Raw genomic sequence first — 23,175 nt, 5'->3', positions numbered from 1 at the left:
TAAATTAAAGCTGCAATCTGTAATGTTCATGTCCTACACAGGATTCAAACCTGCGTAGTTAGGTTAGTGTGAGGTTAGGTTAGGGTTAAGGTAAGGCTTACTTATAAGTGATAATGTTGGACCAATGGCATGGCACAGTCATCCCACACGAGCACCACAAGTTCTACTGCTGCTCTAATACAAAAAGCCCATTTAGGCAGAGAACATATTGCATTTTGAGTCTCATGCAATATCTCTTTGTCGCATTCCTAAGCCAATACTTTGATTACCAGGTGTATTTCTCAAAGAGTCTACTTTGTGTCTCCTACCGGATACATTAGCAGTTTTCCGACCGCTAATCAAATTACTGGCTTAGGACTGCGACATAAACAAAAACAAATCCATGAATTCAATGGTTCATGGGGTGTGTAATTGATAGAAAATAAGTACTTTTTTGGTTGAACTACTCCTTTAACATAGTCTAAACCATATACAGATAGGTCAAAACAACGTTTTATTCACTAAAGAAAGTTACGCATTGCCGCTTTAGTCTCTGTGGACTGCTGTGTCTGGATTGTCAGAGGAAAAAAGGCACTCCAGCCAGCAAGCTATCCTGACTGATATAACAATTCACACAAACGGGCTTCTCCATTTAAACAGCGCTGTCAGAAACCCCACTAAAAACACAACACTAAAACAGCAACACAGGGGGAGGAAGATGGAGGGGAAATAGACCTCTTCAAGTCACTCGCGGTTTTGGGAAAGCCATCCAGAAAATAGAAGCCTAAACCCCATTATTTGCGGAACTATCTTTTGGCCGCACTCAGTAAGCAACGGTTACACTAAAAGCACATAGAATTGCAGGGTGGCCAGGCACAGAAATCAAATTAACCCATTCAGACCGGGAACGCATCTGTGTCAGTTTTAGATTTCTTTGGCTATTCAAAAATAGCAGATCTACAAGCTCATAGCGCGGCACCGAGTGCCGCGCTACGAGCTTGTAGATCTGCAATTTTTTTGGGAAAAATCTTGAAAATGTGTGCAAATCTTTAAATATATATTTTTAAAAGCAAACGTTTGTAACTCAAATCTTTGCTTCTGGGGATTCTACAACAGTTTTTTTAAACAATTATGTTGCTATAATATCAGTGGTTCTCAAACTTTTTCATGTCAAGGAGCCCCAAAATGAGATGTATTTGGCCGCGGACCCCCATCTGAAAATATATTGTTCCAGGGACCCCCCAGAAACAAAGATTTGAGTTAAAAATGTTCTCTTTAAAACATACAGTATATATATTATAAGATGTTTTCACGATTTTTCAAAAATGTCAGATCTACAAGCTCATAGCACGGCACTATATCTGCAATTTTTTTAATAGCCAAAGTATAAAATATGGATAAAGTGGTTACACAGATGCGTTCCCGGTCTTAATGGGTTAAACCAGATGCTCTCAAAGTGACAAATGCACCAAACTGTGAATTTTCCAGGAGACGCGCACAAGGCGGCTGGGAGGGGGAAGTCTCATTTCTGGGGCGTTCAAGGGGAATGTCACACTCTCATCTCTAGCAGAACGACCAAAGAGAGATAATGTCCGCCGTATTCTCTGGCTCTAGCTGGCCAATGGGGAGATGCCGAGAAAGGGCGCGTGTTTCTCTAGTGGAAAATTTAATTGTTGAGAGAAATAGTCCATACCATATAAAGATGGAAGGGGGGGAAAAAAAGAAATGAGGCGAGCCAATGATCTAGTCACATGTGAATTACGACAGCAATATACTGTGGTTTTATTTTCTTTCGTGATGTGCTGACATATGGGAAGCGCACCGTCGCTGTCGGGGTCGGAAACCTTGTATGTACGAAACTATTACTTTTCAGAAAATGGAGAAAAAAAAAGAACCTGTGTTTCAATGGATCCTTTGTAGTTATTACTGTATTTAATCACCAGCTGCTCTTAAAGGGATAGAATCGTAGTGAGCTTGTACGTCCTGTTGTCCCTAATTTCACGCAGCACTGTCATACAACAAAGTATAAAATAGGGCATTAAAGAGGTGGTGCCATGGTTTTGCACTTTTTCTGTTTTTCATGTGTCTATGAGGTTGATAGAACTTCATTAAGCCCCCCGGTGTTTTATGTCTTCTCTGACTATTTTGAGTTTCTTCCTGGAGGCTGAAACCTTGAGGGTCAAAGGTGCCAATAGAAAAACAGCGCTTTAATGACACAGTAGAAATATAACCTCCCCCCCATTATCATAACACAACAGGTGTGGGCATGAGGAGGAGGGACTAGGACAGGTGGGTGGTCTTGTAGGAGGAGAAGGAGGGACTGGTTCAGGTGTGAGGTGCTAAAGTGAGAACCAGATGTATACTTAATGAACTGGAGGCGTGTCCACATAAAACATAATTTTAACACTTTCTGTACACTTTTTTGAAAAAAAATCTTCCTCCTAGTATAACCATAATACCTGATGATTATGTTTTAGGGGGGGGGGGGTATCATTGAAAATCACGGCACCCTGTCTTTAATTTATGACAAAAAATGTGACAGAGTATTTTTATAATGTGGTATTGCTCCTTTTACTTAAAGGGTAAGACCACTTTGGTAGAGGTTTGGGTTGTGTAGTTACCTTGCCATGATGTAACTCCAAAGGTGGACAAGAAATCAAAAATAATTGCTCCATTGATTAGAAATTGATAATTCAAAATATGCTCCTCATTGACTTACATTGTACGGTAAAACAGCTCTCAAAGTCACTCTTTTAGCACATAAATTAACCCAAACATAGCTGATTCAGACAATATAGAGCATCACCAAACCCAGTACTGTTTTTTTTTTTAATAAAAATGTCAACTTCCTGTTGATTTTACTATTATGAAGATCTGGATCCGGATCCGCCGATCCAGTCCGGGTTTTCTACTTATCAAAAATGGCAAAATCAACAGGAATTTGACATTTTTATTTAAAAAAAAAAAACAGTACTGGGTTTGGTGATGTTCTATATCGTCTGAATCAACTTTGTTTGCGTTCGTTTTTGTCCTAAAAGAGTGACTTTGAGAGCAGTTTTACCGTATAATGTAAGTCAATGAGGAGCATATTTTGAATTATCAATTTCTAATCAATGGAGCAATTATTTTTTATTTCTTGCCCACCTTTGGAGTTACATCATGGCAAGGTAACTACACAACCCAAAAATCTACCAAAGTGGTCTTGCCCTTTAAGTAAAACATCTGAGTACTTCTTCCACCACTGAATATGAATACAAGGTTTCTGCCTGACAGTGACGATATGTCACACGCGAACAAACATGGTTCAGGACTCTGGGCATAAGAAGAAGTGGCAGACATTACGGACACTAAAAGAGAAGTGGCCATTTGGTAAACAGCCCTCATGACAATTACACATTCTCTCCCTTGAGCTTAATTGAGAAAGGGCTAATTGTTCGTGTTCCCCACTGGCTCCCCTACGGCATGAACACCAGCTGTCTGAGAGAGGGAGGGAGAGAGAGACACTAAAAGGGTCTGTGGCGGAGCGGACGCCCGATCCACTGCCATCCCGTACCCAGTGGTGGAAAGGGACTACTGTAAGTACAGTACATTTACTCAAGTACCGTACTTAAGTGCCATCTTGAGGTAAGTTTACTTTACTTGGGCATGTCAATTTTATACGTTATATACTTCTAAAAAAAAAATCTGAGGCAAATATTGTACTTATTACTCAACTACAATTATTTGAAAACGTGAGTTACTTTGCAGATTTTGATTATTATTACAAAACATCCACAAAGAATAGCCGATCTACAAGTTCCAAATACCTCAACGCGTTGTAAACTTGCAGATCAGTTATTTTTTAAAGATTCTGACAAATTTTGAAAATAATAAGTACTTTTTCTTTTGCTACTTATATTTTGGATGCATGTACTTTTTGTACTTTTACTCAAGCCAACATTCTGAATACAGGCATTTTTCTTGGTATTTCTACACTGTGGTATTGCTATACTTTTACTGTGGTAAATCATCAGAGTACTGTTTCCACCACCGAGGGAGAGGCACTAAAAACTGGGAGAGGAGGAATCTGTGGTTGGACGTACACGCCCCAATCGACCGCCGTGACTCAGGATGACATCATCGGTTTGCATCAACAGCAAGGTGCCTTCCCTTCGCGCGTTCCGCCGGCTGGCAGAGGGGGTCAAGGTTGACCTCCAGGAGAAAAGGACGAAATACACACACCATACACACACACACACGCACGCACGCACGCACACGCACACACACACACACACACACACACACACACACACACACACACACACACACACACACAGTCCTCTCCATGCACTTAATGTGAAATGAACGGGTTGCACTGAAGGGGCGATATCTCCTATAAATCCTTTCACATATAAGGGGGGCCCGGCGTGTGCGCGCGCGTGTGTGTGTGTGTGTATGTGTGTGTGAGCGCGTGCGTGCGTGTGTGTGTGTGTGTGTGTGTGTGTGTGTGTGTGTGTGTGTGTGTGTGTGGAACGATGCACGGCGGCAATTTTCAAATAGGACCCACAGGCCTGTGAATGACAGCTGATGAGGTGGGCCTATTACGCCCCGGCCTACTGTGAGTGCAAGGTTAGTTTTATTGACTGTATCATAAGCGTGGGCACAAATCACAACAAGGCTATCTGCTGGAAATCCATACCATTTTTTAACACCGCTCACAAGCTATCAAACGCTAAAGTCTACACCGACCGGGGGTGAGAGTACTGGAAATATGACTCCAATATCCCTCACCCCCCCCCACCCCACCCGCCCCCCAGTATGGCAGATAGCTCTTGTGGAATAGAGTTATAATAATGATTATGAAAGCATCCCTTGAAGCAGGAAATTACTGAGGTCTATCTTATGCCAGGGCACACGGACCGACCGACCGACCGGGCTTCCACAGTGAGAGCTACAGATTGGTATTCCAAGCAGTGGACAAATTATCACCTGCTCCCGAACGCTCTGCCAGTGTAATTGAATAATTTGAATTTGACATTTACATAGAACTATTAGTGGGTTTTTATCATTACAGCTTGACATTTAAATAATGTTTTTGAAATTATCAGCACATTATCTCCCCTTGTTAATTCAGATGCCCCCCCCCCGTCCCCTTCCCCCCATACACACACACACACACACACACACACACACACACGTTCAACCTTTAGCAATCCACATTGATAACGTGATTAGCGCAAAACATGGAGGAGAGAGGGACAAATAACCCCGTGCTTCAGCCTCGCTGTCCTGGAGGGAGACTTGAATTGGTGCACTCAGCCCTCGGGTAGAGAAAGACATTAGTCCTGGATGAAAGGAGACAAATTGGGCATGTCCAGAGCAGAGCCACTTTACTGGGAGACAAGTGTGTGTGCCTGGTGTGTGCGTGTGAGTGAGTGTCCGTGTGCTCGCGCGTGTGTGCGTGTGTGTGTGTGTGTGTGTGTGTGTGTGTGTGTGTGTGTGTGTGTGTGTGTGTGTGTGTGTGTGTGTGTGTGTGTGTGTGTGTGTGTGTGTGTTTTCCACTGCAGGATACTGTTCGTGTTTGTGTGTGCCGAGTTAAATGACACGTGTGCGTTCTTTATGTGTCAAAGGGCCGAGCATCACACCAAGCTGCAACATTCATCAGATCTGATCTACTTCAAAGCTTGCCGCCCCGTGCCACGGCGTATACCGCGCCGTGCTGTGCCGGCGATCTTTTGTCGTGATCTATAATTATCACAGCCTCATCGATTAACCACTTAACCCCTATATAATTCATCGTACGACAGACGGCGAAGATCGCCGATCTACAAGGTCACAATGCGTCGCATTGCGGCGGTAAAGAACAAAATGGTTAAAAGCTGGCTAAAAACGAATAAAAACAAAAGAAAACAAATATGGTCGGTTCTCACTCGCACACATTCTTTTCCACGTATCCCCCCCGGCTCAGCCAATGGCGGCTTCGGGAGGGAGGGACTACGTCCTCAATAATTAGAAACCCTGTCAACTGGGCTGTCGTTCATCAGTGCCACCACCATGTAATCAGGCTGAAAACAACACTCAAGGTTGGGGGGGGGGGGGGAGGTGAAATGCTAGTAGGGAGGCGTTTGGGTAGATTAAGCTAGAAGGAGAACAATAGCCTTCACTTTAACACAGCCTGTCAGAGGTCTGGGCTGGGGAAAATCGTGAATGGCGGCCCATCGTCTTTCTCTCTCTCCAGTCACAGACAGTGCTCGCCTCATCTCACTTTCCTCGCCAGTCAGCACTGTAAACAACGTGACAGCGGCCCAGATTAGATCCCAGACAGAGGGGGGGGCTGTTTTCATGTTAAAGTGTTCCATTCTCAGGTAGTCAGGGCCTGATATTGCTTGTCACTTAACCCATTGAGACCGGGAGCGCATCTGTGTGTCATCTTGTAAAAATTTTTGGGCTATTCAAAAATAGCAGATATACAAGCTCATAGCGCGGCACCGAGTGCCGCGCTATGAGCTTGTAGATCTGCTATTTATCTATTTTTTAATCGTGAAAATGTATGCAAATCTTTCATTATATATTTTCAAAAGCAAACATTTTTAACTAAAATCTTTGCTTCTGGGGGGGGTCCCTGGAACAAAATATATCAGTGGTTCTAAAACTATTTCATGTCAAGGACACCCAAAATTATATGTATTTGGCCGCGGACCCCCATCTCAAAATATGTTATTCCAGGGACCTCCAAGAACAAAAAAGATTTGAGTTCCAAAATGTTCGCTTTAAAAATATTTGCCAAAATGAGCTTGTATATCTGCTATTTTTGAATAGCCAAAGTATACAATAATGGTTAAAGTGTTTGCTTTCGCCGGTCTTAATGGGTTAAAGTATCTCTCTATTGCACAGTGTGTGTTATTCACTCTGCGTTTGTTTTTTTTTCATACTTGCGGGGAGGCTGAGGCTGAAGGCTTGAGTTATACTTAGTCGCGAGCAGGTGCCTCGCAGCAAAAATAGCCGATCTGCAAGCTCACGATGCGTCGCGCTGAGACGCATCGTGAGCTTGTACATCAGCCCGTTGTCGCTGTGCGATACCAATGTGCGACTAAGTATAAATTACGCCGAGAGCAGGGCTGGGAGGGATGAAGCACATTTTGTTTGCCTCTCTCTATCATATTTGGTTGATAGCAGTGGGGCCATTGAGTTAATGACATGGGGCTTCCACACTTCTTGAAATCATTTTCATAACGCTGCACGCCGAGGCGTCGCCGTAATGATAGCTTTTGATAACCGACAATCAAAGCTCTGTTGGCCTCCTAGAGTGCTACTCTCTGGAGATAAGGAGGGCGGGGGGGAACGCGGTTGAAGAGAGAGAGAGGAGAGAGAGAGAGAGAGATAGTGAGAGAGAGAGAGCGCGAGAGAGAGAGAGAGAGAGCGCATGTGGTGGGCTTGTGTGTATGCGGTTCGTGTTTACTTGTATTACTATACTTGTGAGGGCCAAAAGCGAGTTGTAAGCTTGTAGATCAGCTATTTTTGGCTTTCGGGTTAGAGTTAAAAATGCCCCAAAAAAATAATTATGTAGACATCTTTATCCTAAAATATTGATGTCCTCACAAGTATAGAATATATATATATATATACAGTATAGTGTGTGTGTGTGTGTGTGTGTGTGTGTGTGTGTGTCTGTGTGTATGAGTATATGTATGTGTATGTGTACTGTGTGTGTATGTGTGTGTGTGTGTGTGTGTGTGTGTGTGTGTGTGTGTGTGTGTGTGTGTGTGTGTGTGTGTGTGTGTGTGTGTGCGCGTGCGTGCGTGCGTGCGTGCGTGCGTGCGTGCGTGCGTGCGTGCGTGTATGTGTGTGTGTCCGTGCGTGTGTGCGTGCGTGTGTGTGTGTATGTGTGTGTGTCCGTGCGTGTGTGCGTGCGTGTGTGTGTGTATGTGTGTGTGTCCGTGCGTGCGTGCGTGGGCGGGCCAGTGTAAAGAGTGCTGGGGGGTGGGGTGGGGGGTCATCTCCAGTCATCTCGCAACAAGTATACAATCGAGAGGGTTTGAGTCCTTGGGGTTGACACGTGTACACAAGCAGTAATTGATGGCATTTTAAGATGCTGTACATGGAACTACAGTGTTACCCTATATAAACACAGATATATACACACACCAATATCCACCCACCCGTGCACACACACACACACACACACACACACACACACACACACACACACACACACACACACACACACACACACACACACACACACACACACACACACACACACACACACACACACACACGCACACACAGAACCCGCCCACGCCTATACCCAGCCATCCATCGCCACCGTCCACACACGCACACGCACTCCACACCTTGGAGGCATGGGTAATCAGAGGGATTTATTGAACGGCTGCGGTCTCCCCTCACTCTATCAAGTCTTTCTTTATGGGCCCTGTGATTAATGAGGGTGCCACGATGGGGTGGGGGGACGGACGAGATGGGTGTGGAGAGAGAGAGAGGCCTGGCGGTGAGGGGAGAGCGCCGTGCTGGAGACCTGAGCGGAATGAGCCCCGACCCCGTCGCCCCACCGACACCGCTGACATATCCCTGTCCTGTCGTTGAGGGGGGAAATGGGGGGGGGGTTGGGGGGTTGAGGAGGAGGGGTGGGGGAGGCCGCTCGTGGTCCTTCTTATTCGTCTTCGGTTCGGATTTATACAACCAGACTGGAATGAGTGCCTCCTTGGATGACAGGCGGGAGGGGGGGGGGGGGTGTTGTAGGGGTGTGGACCAGGCCATCTATAATTCAAGCAAAAGGCTTGGTTGAAATCTGTGACAAAAATTACCACAGATAGACCATGAATAATTAATCGTCGAGAATGGCAACACTTAAAGACCTTGAAAAGCATTTCTGTTCAAATTAAAAACGCGTGGAGGAAGAGGAACGCACTTGTCGCCACAGCATGTCTTAACTAGCGCTGGCTGGCTGGCTGACGTCCTCTGGGGCATTCAGGCGACAGTGTTACAAACACACAGCACACAGCAGGCTTCCTGTTGGAGAAGTGCTGAGGAGATACCGTACCGAGGAGAATTTTTGGTGTTGTTCATAAATGCTCTGCATTTCTATAGCGCCTTTATTCAAAAGCTTTAACATGTACGTTTACCCATTCACCCACTCATACACAATTCACACACTGACGGCACCGAGGAAACCGTGCAAGGTACCGCCATCAGTCAAGTTCGGTGTACTTTGCCATAGGATGGTGTTACGCACTGAATATAGCCAATCCATATGCTCCAGAACGCGTTGCAGAAGCGTATAGATCTGCTATTTTTGACGCACAGCGGTGTAAAGCGCATACATTGGGCATTAGGGGTTCAGTATCTTGCTCAAGGACGTCTCGACACGAAACCAGGAAGAGCCGGGAATCGAACCGGGAATCGAACCGGGGTTCCCAAACGGCCAACCCGACCTCCCGGCGGCTGTGTAGGATGCCTCTAATTGGGCCTGGAGCGCAGCTGATGTTCCACCAGAGTATTATTTTGCGCACATCTGTTCCCGAGGGCCTCAATTCCAAGGTGTTTGGAGAATAGATAGATGGAGAGATGGAATAGCGAAGAAATAATAATAATGAAACGGCCATAAACGCAGCATGTCCCTCAGCCTGTTCTTTCTGTCTCGCATGCCGTTTGAAGACACGTCCTTGGGAAGAACACAATTCGCCGTTCGCCAGCTTTTTATTGTGGCACGCCAATAACCTTCCCCCGGCAACACAAACTCAATCTCTCCTGTTTTCTATGGCTGACAAAAGAACACAAATTCAATGTGCCTCAAACGAAGGCCCCTCATTCACCTTGCCACAGACAATATAAACCCTATAGATCACATGACTGCTAACAATTGTTGGCCCCAGACCACCGTTATCTCAGATGGTGAGGCGAAGTGGCTTTCTATTCATACCTCAAGGCAACAATGACTTTAATTAGAAGCAGTGTCAGGCCCAGCAAACAATTTTCCTTTCTTTTTAGGACAGACAGAGGTGCTCAATCTCAGCCCTGGCAAAGAAAAAAAAAAGAGTGAATAGTGTTTTAGGCATGTCTGTCATAAGATAGGAGACCTTCACTGAGCAATTCATTTCTCTCAGGAATTGATTAAGGTGGGGAAAAAAACAATGGCAATGCGGCCAGCAGGTGGGGTCAGCAATTCATTAATAGGTCATTAAGTTAAAAAAAAATCTGATCTGCAAGCTCTAGATGCTAGTTTCTGCTAGTTTCGAGAAGAAACAATAGTGACAAATTTCAACAAATTTCGGATCATTTTAAATGCAACAATACCAGAGTGAGAGCTATGCCACGATATTGCCTTGATTATTCTCAGTAAACTAAAGCACAAATGAGCTGGCCAGATGTATGTATCAAGATGACCGGAGACGTCGAAGAGACAGATATTGGCAGGCCATAAACTTCTCGTTCTCAGGAAGGAAGCCATATAACATGTATTAATTAATTAATTATGTAGCTTCTGCCAGGGTTTTTTACCTTATATTGACGATCTTTGCAGAGCCACGGGAGCCGTGATGTGCGCGTGGATGTAAACAAAGCATGTCTGGGGGATGGGGGAGGGTCTGATCTATCCACCAGAGAAAAAAATGTGTAACCACAATCGGCCATTTTGTCCCGGTTGGCTGTTGTATAACAGCCGTTTTCACCAAAAAAAGAGGAAAAAAATAGATAAAACTGATAAAGAAGGAGTGAACGAGAGTGTCATTTTTTGGGATGACGTCACATCCGTCCATTCCTTCTTTCAGGGTCCTAGGATCATTCCTAAGTTGCGATAGAGCATCCTCTTGTGGATTTTTTTGTTTTGTTGAAAAGACGAGATCTCCGTCAATGGCAGGGAATGTGTTAAACCATGATTCTACTCATCACTACTCTTTCCACCCTACAGACACTGACCTCCTTCCCTGGCCATCAAAAAGAGTCTCGCTCTTTTGCAATTAGAATCAAGGGGGCTGAATGCAGATCTCAACCTTGGTGTGTGGGTGAGCCTATAATTGCCCGGCTCCTCCCTCGCTCTCCACATTCTGTTAAACGAGTGTTTAAGCGAGGGCTGCTCCCTGATTACCGCCGGTTCCCCTGTGTTTAATAGCACTCAGCGGCAGCGCCGTAGAACGGCAAACTAAAACAAACAGATGAGCCTACTACTCCCACGTGGCGTTTGGAGCGGCGCAGATGGGAGGCAACTTATATAGATGGGGCCGCGGTGCTGGCAGAGGCACCCCAGCGCCGAGCAGGTGTTTGAGCACGGAGCGGACTTCGTGTCCCGCTGTCTGAAATGCAGGATGGGATGGATAGGGCCAGTCCAGAGCGTGGAGGTGGACCAGACATGGTCTTTCTTCAAAACCCAGGCTGTAATGTAGTCTGTGATCGTCTCTCGTGTTGATCGAAGGCAGCCAGGGGGGAACCAGATGGTTCTTCTTCGAGTTTAAGTATGATCGCAGGTGTTCAGGAGGATGAAGCTGACCTTCTGCAGAGAATGTCTGTCAGTGAGCGAGCGGCTACAGATTTAGTCAGTGTTTGACCACTTGAGCCTTATCTCAGGAATAGCATAAATTGCCGAAAATAGTCCATCTACTATTTCTACTACTCTAGAAGAATTTTTGAAATTTGGAGAAATGTGAGGAAATGTTGACCTTTCATTATAAGTGGCCGTGGCAGTCCATGGCAGCACACGGTTGTTAATGCTGTTAGTGAGCACAGTGTGAATGCAGCGGTATCTCTAAGCAAAACATTGAAATAACTAGGATTTACTGTTTGATTGGTGCTATTCAGTCACACAAAAGTATATTCAATTCACTTTCAAGTCTTACTGTGGCAATCCATACCCATCCATCCGGTTCATCAAATACCTCAGAATGCTTTGTGAATACTATTCAACGTTATGTCTGGTCAACAAGGACTCATCCTCACATAACGGAGTCCTGTGCTAACTCATGTACTCAGCTGGTAATGGCTTCTCTGTGTGAGACGGCGCCTCAATAGCACTGCTGAAAAGCAGCGTTGCCTGCCGAGATGCTAGGCCACCACCTGATCATCACACAGTGACCCCGCTCATGTAGGGGCTCAGCAAAGTGGTAAACAACCTCACGCACGCACACGCACGTCCATCACAAGCTAGGAGAGAGTACAGTCATGCTTCTTTACCTTTTCTCCCCATTCCGATCAGCACAGCAAAATAAATTATTAAGCTAGTAATCCTGGCCAGGAGGAAAAGCAAACAACAATAAAGAGGTAGCAAGTTGTAAATTTCATGTGGAAAACCAAAACAAAATGTTTTCCCATGCAGTCATTCTGCGAGCTCCCGAGAGCCACGAATAACCCCAAAAGCAATCATAGCGCCTCGGATGAAATAATACCTTTTTTATGCTCACAATGGAATGAAAGCACTGAAATGGTGTCGTGGGAAAGAGAACCACACAAGACCACCCATTTGCTTTAAACTGCATCCAAAATGAATAAATAAGTAAATATAAAGAGCATTCTGTCATTAGAAACACACCGATCTCTGGTCTGCAAAGTGACCAAGAAGAGACTAATGACGACGACCGACGTGGGATATGCAGGAGGCGGCCGTATCATCCTGTCCCACACGTTTTCATTAGAGCATTTGTACGGCAAGTGCAGGAATCTATGGGCCTGTCCATATGAACAGTGATGTATCACGGTGCCCCGTGAGCCTTAACCGTTCAATTAGGAGCTCTGCTGAGGCCCGTGGCCTGTCACCGGGAACGACCGGCCTGAGAGAGCCGGACAAGATCAAGAGCTGCTTCCTCAAACACACTTCAGGAGCCGCGGCCATCAATCTCCCTGACTGTGGGGGCGGTAGTGGGGTGGTGGGGTGGCCGGGGGGGTGGCGGGGGGGGGCAGGACCCCCGCAGGCACTGGCCCCTGCTCTGAAGGCTGAGCAGGTAGTATCCATCCATCCCTATCAGCCCTGACTAAAAATGGACGAACGCACGACCTTCACACAAAAAAGGCAGAGGGGGGTTTGCCCCCCCCCCCCCCTCCCTCCCTCCCCCATGGAAATTCCCATTTCCATCAGCACTTCTCGGGACACCAAATTAGGTGCTGTGAAAATGCTGAGGCTAGGTTTGTATTGTTCTCCGAGTTGGCAGCACAGCATGGGAATTTAGATGGTTAATGTAGTGAAAAGGGCAATTTGTATCATTAGGAGTTCACAAAGTGTTTATGCACATATAAGGAGTCCCTATAATGGCAACGGTAAAGAAACAATATGAGTGGCTCGAACACAAGGTGCCGCTTTGCTTTACACACGGCATCAATCTGTGTTGCTGGTGAATTAGCGAGGGGCTGGGCCTTTGAAAGGTTTAATAAGCATGCAGTTAGAGAGTTAACCATGTAGCAATGCCGGTTTCAGCACTATAACAAACTATAGATCATATCAGTTAATGGTGTCACACGCATAGCATGTCAAACTAACGAGGGATTTAACACAAGTCAACATAAGGTTGCTAATGCCTGCTTGGTTTATGCTGGAAACAAGCTTATACGTTCCTATAGGCAGTGGCTGTAAATTAGTGGGTATAGGCTACAGAAGTCACCTGGTAATCAGAAGGTCACCGGCTCCCCTCCCAGGCCGGAGCTGAGCCAAGACACTGAAGCCCTTACGTTTTACTGGGTGTCAAAAGTCGATTAATTGCACATTGGCAGTTCTTTGTTCCTAGTGCAAGGAGACTGTGAAACGACAATATCCCTAAGGTTTTTGTGGCCTCCGTACAGCATAGTTGTTGGACATCCTTTGTTGTGGTGTCTCTGTTCCCATTGTGGTGACGACAACAAACCACTACTTATATATAAAGATTACAGGTCCTGACTAGAGTTTAGCCGACATGCCGTCTGTAGCCTACTGTTGCGATGGAATGGGAGATAACGTTAAAGATTGTTTTTTTACATTCTGTTTTCAAACAGTAAGCATTCTTTGCCTTTTGTAAAAGAGCTAGCACAATAGAATCCTACAAAATCCCATGAGGTCTGAGTAAAATAATAAACGCATCTCTTCAGACTCACCGGCACACCTGGTCCTGGCCCTCAGCGGTGGTCCGGGCGCTCCTGTGCCTCCCTCCAAGGGTCTGGTGAGTAAAACGCTGATCTCGTACTCGGTGTCGGGGTCCAGGTGGCCGATCTTGTGTGTGGTCTTGTCGACGGGCTGCAGGTCGTACATGGTGCCCGACACGGTGCGGTACTCCACCTCTCTGTCGATGATGGGGCCGTCGCCGTTGATGGAGTTGGCGTTTAGCTGGATCCAGAGGTAGGTGGCACCGACCGCCATCAGCTGGGGCGGGGCGATCGGAACAGGTGGCTCTGGAGAGGCATTTGGGAGACAGTGCTGGGTTAGAAGACGTCAACTTTCAGTATTCATACAATATTCACACCTGTGACCTGACAGTTTCCACTACACACTGACAAAACAAAACAGAAGTCCAACGTGAAATGTCCAGACAACAAAATGTTTTTCCTCCATGAAGTTAGACATTAGAAATGTGCATATGGTACATGTACCGTATATTGAAAATAAATTAGGGTTGTCAAAATGAATGCATTAACCTATGCAATTAATTTGAAATGCGCTATTAATGCCATTGACGTTAATGATTTGAATTACGTCAATGTCGGTTTTATTTTGGAATGTACTAGGTGTTATTTGTGTTTGCAGTGTGACTTGACAGTGGCCACTGTTCATAAAATGTTTTGATTAATCGCAGCAAATTCATGAGAAGAATGAATGCATTTTATTTAATGTTATGTGTAGTGTATATTTAGCCTGGTAAACCCTCCCTCCGGAAATCTCATTTCAATTCGATTTCAGAAAGGAGTCTGGTCTGAAACGCCTTTCTCCAATAATCGCTCTGCTCGCCGAGCCGACGAGCCTATCAGCGTCGTCGCTCATTGTTCTGTGATTGACAGCGACAGTTGGCCAATCAGGTGGCGAGTTCGAGTGAGCCCGAATGAACCCGAGTGCAGCCTGAGAGCCGCCGAAAAAAGACGAACGGCAGCCATTGTTGTTTGTGCGAGTGCCTTCACTTCTTACTTTCAGTTTTATAACGCTTTCAAACTTCTTTTTTGAGGCACGGAATTTACTTATAAGATATCGTTTGGATAGAATTTAGTTGTTTAACTTCATATATGTGGTCAATTAATCATGACAGAGCCTATTTAAAAATATAAATTTAGAGAACCGGCAGGGGCGGGGAGTGACACGCATGTATCCCAATAAGGCAACCTATTTTCGGCATGGCCGTCCCAAAAGTCCCGTTGCGTCACATAGTCTGGAGCTCGTCAAATTGAACTGCTCATTGGCTGAAGGGGAAAAACGATCATTGGTTGAAGGGGTTGTCAGTCAACGGTATTACTCCCGCCCAACTCCAGCCCACAGCGATTATTGCAGAAAGGCGTTTCAGACCAGACTCCTTTCTGAAATCGAATTGAAATGAGATTTCCGGAGGGAGGGTTTACCAGGCTAGTGTATATTGTAAAATAGTATTAAATAATAAGTCGACAGAAGACTTCTGTCTAAACAATATTCCAGTGAAAGGGTTTGCTTTACAAAAGCACCACTTTTTTCCCCTTCTTCTTTTTTTTTTTTTTACAATGGTAAGGGTTAAAAGGGCTATGTGAAATCTCTGTGAATAAACACTTACAAGTATTGAGCAAATAAAGTGCTCAAGATCAATTTTGTCTGGTAAACAAACAACCTGAAAGTAGAATCCCTACATGTTCACCAACAATGCGAGCTTTTCAATAGAAAAGGCCATTTCAGAAGAAATTCATGCTAATCAATAGTTCCAACACATGGCTCATCAGCAGCACTAAACTGCCTGAGTCATGCAATCAGCAGTGGTTTTGAAGGCGACAGCAGCTTTCAGCAGTAGCATAAATGAAATCAGCTGGACCTTGGGAAATGCACTGGCCTGTAGCCTATACGTATATATTGATTTCAATCAGAGGACAGCTACTGTACAACAGCCTCTGATAATTGACAACTACTTGAGTTGTCTTTTGTCTTGTCTACTTTTCCATCGCATTGCAAAAGACTATTACAGTTAGAAATCCCTGGACTCCAGTGATAGACAACGTACATGAGCAATGCACGCATGGTCCATTTAAATGTAGCCATCCCATATGCAGTCAGGAACTGACTGTCACTGTACATTCTGTACTTAACCACAACCTCACTCACAGGCTGGAAGACAGCTCCAGGCCTGTGTTGCCGTACACATGTATGAACCCCTCTCTCTGCCTTGTCTTTCCTGTCATTAAGGCAGTCACACAAAGGGGGGATTTGTCTGTAAAAGGTTGATAGCTACTCGGTGGTATTGTAGCACAGTGCTGCTGAAGACACATAATATACTGTATCAGGTTGTTGTGCGTGGTACTTTGACAGGCATTAGTAAGAGATTTGTTTGTGAGATCTGTTGCTTTATGTGTTGTTTTGGTGTCTTGTCTGATGGTGGGCATGTACTAGCAGATACATAGTGTTAAATAAACAACCTAGCTTGGGAATATAGGAGGTTGGTACAGTTTGGAATGCAAATACATGTCTGAGCACCATGCCTACTGTGAAAATACCTTGGTTATACTGCTTATTTTTTGGCCCAGCGTAGTGCACTTTTAAACAAAGCAGAAATGCCCCAAGATGTATTATTTTATGATTGAATTTAATTTAAGATAAAAAATGTAGAGCCCGGTATCAGGAACTTCAGTTATTACATTATTGGCTGCTACATTCCCCTAATATGGAGTAATCATTAACTGGACACCCAGTTAATGATTCATTTACAAATCAGGGCATGAAACTGATTTTCTCCTTCAATCACAAGAGCAGGTGGATGTTATATCTATAAAATCTCACTTTTATCTCACTACCCAAGTCCTTCAGACATGCTTTAGTTTGTTGGATAACTTTTTATTTTATTGTAGAGACATCACTTTTACATAAAAAATACAGAACTCATTGGTGTCTTTGCAAGTGACCTTTCCTTTGTGACAACATTTGCACATTCTTGCTTAAACCATATGTACTTTATTTTAATGAGATCTCTAAAAATGTCACAGACAACCGTGCCATGCCCAAATGCTGTTTCAATCCATCCCTGCAGTAATATTTCAGAAATATGTAAATTCAATCTTGCAATCTCGTCATCAGACGAAATAAGAAATAAAAAGGAATCTTCCGAAGGTCATTAGCAATTGGAGCAATACATTTAGAATTCAACCCATTCATTTAAAACATGTTGGCTATTTTTTGGTTTTGAAAGTATACAAAGAGTTTTTGTTACTTTGCAACCATAAATACGACTTAAAAAACGTCAGCGGTTTGTTTTTACATGCTGTGATCCCTGAGCAACTAGGTTTTCTGAAATATGTACGTTTATTATCTCTGTCTTAAATGGTGACTGAAGTCCCCACGACTTCTGGAAGAAAGAAAAACCAACATCTTATAGCATACTACTTTATATGAGTTGACTTCAAATATATGCTTCAGTCTCAGTTTTTCATATTCCTTTGTGCAAATCCTCTCTCCCTTTTGTGGCGACTGGAGATTTTTCTTCTGCACCACAATCAACTTTTTGCCCATCCCTGTGCTATTGTGTCAAAAATGAGATCATATGTTTTATGCTGCAAGCGCTGTCTCCTAGTGCAACCTAACACCAGCTATTGTCAGTGGAGAAGTATGCCCCTGCAGCCAAGACCCTGCTTAGGAATCTTCCCTTGTCACATATTACAATAGAGCCCGGTCCCACAGGCCGCGGAGAGTGGCTCTAATGAGAGCACGCATGTAACAGAATAATACCATTAGCCGCCTGGCTGCTTCTGGTGGAGTTGTCATGGAGAGTGGGAGAGGGAGCGAGGGCTCTCCAGGGTGTATTGGGAACAAGCTGAGGTGTCCTACAGAACGGTGGCTGCATGGCCAGGCAGATGGTTACCCCACCACGCCCCCTGGCAAAGGTCCCTAAACTCCCCTCTAATCCAAGCTGCTGGCATTGCTGTCAAACACCACCTATAAGAGCATCGTTTCTGAAACCCACGGACCACTAGTGGTGCACGGCATAATTGCAGGTGGTCCGTGGGAAAATGTTTTAAAAATGTTTACAAATATATATACTGTATATTAAATAAATAACAAATATTTATATCAAATTTAAGAAAAATTATAGAATAATAAAATAAAGCGAATAGGCGTAGCGTTGGGAAAAAAGCTTATGACTGTTGAGGGCTTGATAAAACTTGTTGCTTGCGGTGTCGTGCAAGGAAAATAGGCAATCTACATGCTCAAAACATACTGTAACACGCTGCGACGCATTGTGAGCTTATAAAGTGGCGATGACACCAGTGCGCAACTAAAGTAAAAAGTCGGCTTCAATATTATTAATTTAAAAACTGTGACAAGCCAGCTTCTTATAGCGAACCAACCAGCTAATCCAGCACATCTTCTCCCAGTCGAACATGCAGGCCAGAAGTTAGACAGTAGGTAGCCAGATGGGAGGATGAGGCGATCCAAATAGTGAGTGTCTCCCTGGGGGCTCATTTCGAAGCTCCTTTCTTTCAATTGTACACCCCCCCCACTCTCTCTTTATTGTTCACCCCGCCAGACTCAACCGTGGATATATGTCTTAAAAAGGGATTTAACCGAGTTAAGCGGCAATATGTTCCGTTTAATTTAAAACGAGGGGAGATAGAATAGAACCTGCTCCGTTCTAATAGCGTCCCTCAAAAGAGGAAGAATTGGTACAGAATTTCGTGGACAAATTGGCCATCGCGCTCTCAGTCTCCGATGACACCCGCTGTGACACACAGGCCCAAAGGGCCATCAGTGCACTGCAGGGTGTCTAGCAGCCTGCACAGCAAATTCAGGAGTGTTAATTTACTGTGAGAGTCGTGCACTTTCACAGTTAAATTAACACGTCTGTACGACTGTAATGTACCGTGTGCCGTGACTCATATACTGTAAAGCTATGGCAACAGTGAGCGAACACCAGACATCCTCTGTGTTAAATCACGAGAGCTCCATGGACAGCTCGACACGCTGTGTCAATCTGTTACAATCCGTGAATAATTAATGAAGAATCAAACTGTGGTTGAGATTTAAAAGGTAAGGCATTGCCGCTTTTACGAGACAGCGCGGTGGAGAGAAACAGGAAAGTAGGAGGATAAATAACCTGGTGTGGTTTCGAACCCCCGAATTGGGCCGCAGACCCCCATTTGAGAATATTTTGTGCCCGGGAGTGACCCCCATTAGATTTGTGTTTGATCTTCAAGATCAAACGATTCCTAAAATGTTTTCAAAGATTTTTCACAATTCTTTTGAAAATATCAGATCTACAAGTTACTTGTCAAGTGGCTATTTTCGAACAGCCAAAGTATAAAATAGTAATTTTGCTGGGGACCTCCTGGAACCCCCTAAAGGACCATTGGGGGTCCCTGGAGCTCACTTTGAGCACCACTGTGTTAGGCAGCAGGAGGAAAACGAAAAGCACCCAGGTAACAAAGGAAGACCTCACAGGCATCTAGTAGTGAGTCCCTGTTTCCTGAACATACATAATATTTCATGTATTATAACACACGGCTGACTGGCGCCATTCAAAACCAGCCCGCGCTGTATTTCACTCACAAGGTCCATTTGTGTAACAATGGGCGGCTGAAGGAGTCTGATGTATTGTGGCAATAAGCGTTTCCATTTAACCGTGAGGGGTTAGCGTCTTACGCTGATGAAATAAACTGCTCTACTGTAGGCACGGTAATCCTCTGTTCAACGGCCATGGCAAGAGGGAGCAGTGAAAATAACCACACACAAGTGCAGAAACACACTTTCAGACATTAAAGTTTCTCTGGGTAATACCACACAAGGCAGTATTAAGCTTAATTTATAGTCCACACCGCATGATGGGTTTGCTTTGGTAAAAATAAGCCAAACAGCGAGCAACCGCTAACAACAGCAAGCAACAGCTAAAGACGCGCTAATATGTGATGTGACACATTGTTAGCAGTTGCTAGCAGGTGTTAGCAGTTATTAGCTTGAAAATCAGTTCTGTTCAGAAAACGACGGCATCAAACTACGGCATAGGCTTTAGTGGCGGCGGGTGCACCGGGAGGTGACTAGGAATATCCCCCCATATTGGCTGAGATCGGTGACGGAGCACAGCTGAGAGTGACGGCCACACATCAGCGAACAACTGTTGTGGCGATGATGACCATATACGGCCTGGCGACAGCTGTGTTCTACTCTAACCACAGCACCTGCCTGCCTGTCTGCCTGGATGCAACCACATACTGTACACGAATGACATACACACATTTACAAAACCCATTCCATTAATATAGCACATTATTGATAGATACGTGCATACTGTAGGCACACACGGGCACACGCATGCACACAAAAAGTCCACACTAAATACAAAAAGCAAAACAGAGCAAACAAAAATATACGACTCTCATTCACACATATTATCTACATAAACACATGGTACCACTTGAGCCCTATAATCCCCTATTCATGAGGGGAACAAGAGGCAAATAGTTTTGGTGTAGATAAAAATAAAAGGGCGCACCAAGTGCAGCACCAAGCCACCAGCTCGGGTCTGTTTTACTAAGTATACAGGGTGTAAGTGGTTAACACACACACATGTATGCGCGCACACACACACGCGCGCGCACACCACCCTCTGCCGCCCACCTTGCAGCCTGCAAAACAAAAGAGCTGCCACTGTGTTCCGATGTTAATCAGGCTGTTAGCAAAGCCCTCTCTTGCTCTCCTATGCAACATCTTCCGAGTGTCTCTCGTTAAGATGCGAGAGGTCCTCATTATGTCATCTACTCTCTTAATTGGGCTTGCCGCGTGTGAGGAATTGATCGTCTGCAGATAACTGTATGAGGGACGGCGGGTTGCGCGCGGGGGGTGGGGGGGGGTGGGTGGCGATGAGCCTGACCGTGGTGCTGCCTTTGATTTCCGGTGCAGAGGCTTTTTTTCTCATTAGCGGTGACACGGCCAACGCCGCGCCAGCCTCTCGGCTCACCAGCTTTGCGGCCCGCCAGACTCGCCTGGCTGGCGCGAGACCCGCCTTGAATCGTGAGGTGCAGCTTGGAACCTGCTATAGTGGGGCGGGGGGTGGGGGGTTGATTCTGGCCAGGCTGAGGCTTGGTTGGACACGGGCAACGTTCGGGCAGGGGAGCGACTATCAAAGCCTTTCAGGACCTGCTGAGCAGAGCCACCACATGGGGTGGGGGTGGGGTGGTGGGGTGGGAAGAAGGAGGAGGAGGGGGGGGGCTGGGGGTACAGCGGGCTCCAATGTGCATGACGCTCTGGAACAAGCACTTGCATGGCACTTCCTCGTCGGCGCATAAATCTGATGGAAGCCTGGCATGAAAAGGCAGAAGTGATTATCCGGGATAATCAAGCATTCACTCTCCTCATGTTGAAGGAAAGGCAGTGTATGGTAATAAGGTGGGGGAGGGGGTGGTTGGTGGCAGCGTGACTGTAGAACGCTCATAATCCACAGAATTACTCCGTGGTCACTCCTCCCAAAACGAGTCCACGAGATGCGGTGAACACACATTTAAGTAGGACTTACGATTCAAAGACGTTACGGGGGGAGGGGGGATGGATAGGGGGGGGTTAAGCACTTGCTTTACGACTAGGTACAATAAGATGAGATATCGGGTTTTTATGTGAGACACTTATGACCGTGAAAGTGCCCCTTCTTTTTTTCCTCCCCCTGTGCTGACAAGTTGGCTTACGCTGTAGTCATTGAAGTGTGAAATCTCGGCTGAATTCAAAGTAGGTTTTTTCCGAGAGCAAAGATCTGATAAACGCCTGAAATCTAGCAAATTACCGCATGCACAGGAAACATTTATGACATGCCGGGCACTTTACACACTTTCACTTGGTTTGTCTGCTGGTATCGCACATCTACAGTAGTATAGTGACTCATCGAAAGCGGAAATCAGCCAAAAATATCTGCGTATAAGGAGTAGAGACATGTACTGTGTGTACTTTGTGTGGGGGGGGGGCGTGCGTGTACAAGTAGGTGCGGTGCGGGTGTTTGTTTACATTGACGCAGCTCTGTGTGTAGCTTTTGAGTGCCTCCAGTATGTCAGTAAATTTTCCTTGAGCACACCGCTGAAGCACACTGATACACACGGCCAGAGAGACGTTATCTCTTGCTGTACTCTGGAGCCGGGCCATTCTGGCATGATTGACAGACCTCGATCTGGACAGCCGGGATTAAACCTATCAATCACATAAAGCTGGGAGACACAAAAAAATACAGGGCAGTAAATTCAATTGAGAGCGCAGGGGGAGAAAATTGAGGTGAAGAAATATAGAAGGCCATTACCGGGCTATGGGGCTATAGGAAAGTGAGGCCTTGCAGGATTTAGCTTCACAGGACTCCATAAATTCATATCAAATGACTGCAGGAGTGTAATATCAGAGAGGTTACTGTAAACCGTGGCGTCTCCTGCCTTTGTGCTCTTTTGGGTGGAATCGTGCATTCGGTCAAGGGCAGCGTTTACAGGGGAAACTATTAAAGCCTTCTGGGTAACAAATCAACATATAAAAAAAGAAAAGGACTCTGTATTTTCAGTAACGCCTTTGAGGGCAGGAAAATACAAGCACTTCCTGTTTATCTCGCTGACTTTGTTGTGCGCGTTGGAGGACACGAAACAAGAAGCCAAACACTCCATGCCACATGTTTTGTCCGGGTCTGGCTGCCTCTGTGGTTGTGTACCGAGCTCGCCGTGGGCGGGGGGGGGGGTTCGGTGTGCGTGTGTGTGTGTGTGTGTGTGTGTGTGTGTGTGTGTGTGTGTGTGTGTGTGTGTGTGTGTGTGTGTGTGTGTGTGTGTGTGTGTGTGTGGGGGGGGGGAGGGTTGCGTGCACGGTACTCACGTTTTATGGTTAGCTCTCCATAATTGGACACTCCGACCCCTTTGTCTGAGTGAACTATGCAGCGGTATCGGCCCGAGTCGCCCTTGGTGGTGTTGTCCACGTCGAAAGTGCCTATGAAGCGGCGGTTGTTCCAAGGTTTGGTGGCTTTCATCGGGGCCTCGCGTCCGCCTATGCCCTGTTTGGAACGGAGACAAAACACGTGCGTGAGCCTTAAAAAAAAAATGGACGGGTTTAATTAGCAAAGTGACTTGACCTTGTGTGTGTTGCAGCCA

General features: G+C 45.5%; 1 protein-coding gene across 2 annotated transcripts in view; it reads right to left on the bottom strand.

Moving 5' to 3' along the window:
- The window catches only part of LOC311045729 (receptor-type tyrosine-protein phosphatase mu), a 227,676-nt gene that overhangs the window by 124,743 nt on the left and 79,758 nt on the right, over positions 1-23,175 (bottom strand). For both annotated transcript variants that reach the window (XM_084057748.1, XM_084057749.1), the window contains exons 7-8: positions 22,904-23,078; positions 14,026-14,319 (exon numbers count right to left, since the gene is read on the bottom strand). In XM_084057748.1, the coding sequence (XP_083913874.1) occupies positions 14,026-14,319; positions 22,904-23,078 (469 nt within the window). The remainder of the gene's footprint in view (positions 1-14,025; positions 14,320-22,903; positions 23,079-23,175) is intronic.

The sequence above is a fragment of the Gymnoscopelus microlampas genome (genome assembly GCF_963454915.1).
Source record: "Gymnoscopelus microlampas genome assembly, chromosome: 5".
Lineage (NCBI taxonomy): Eukaryota > Metazoa > Chordata > Actinopteri > Myctophiformes > Myctophidae > Gymnoscopelus > Gymnoscopelus microlampas.
The sequence above is the reverse complement of the archived record's forward strand: the minus strand, read 5'-3'. Positions and strand labels throughout refer to the sequence as shown.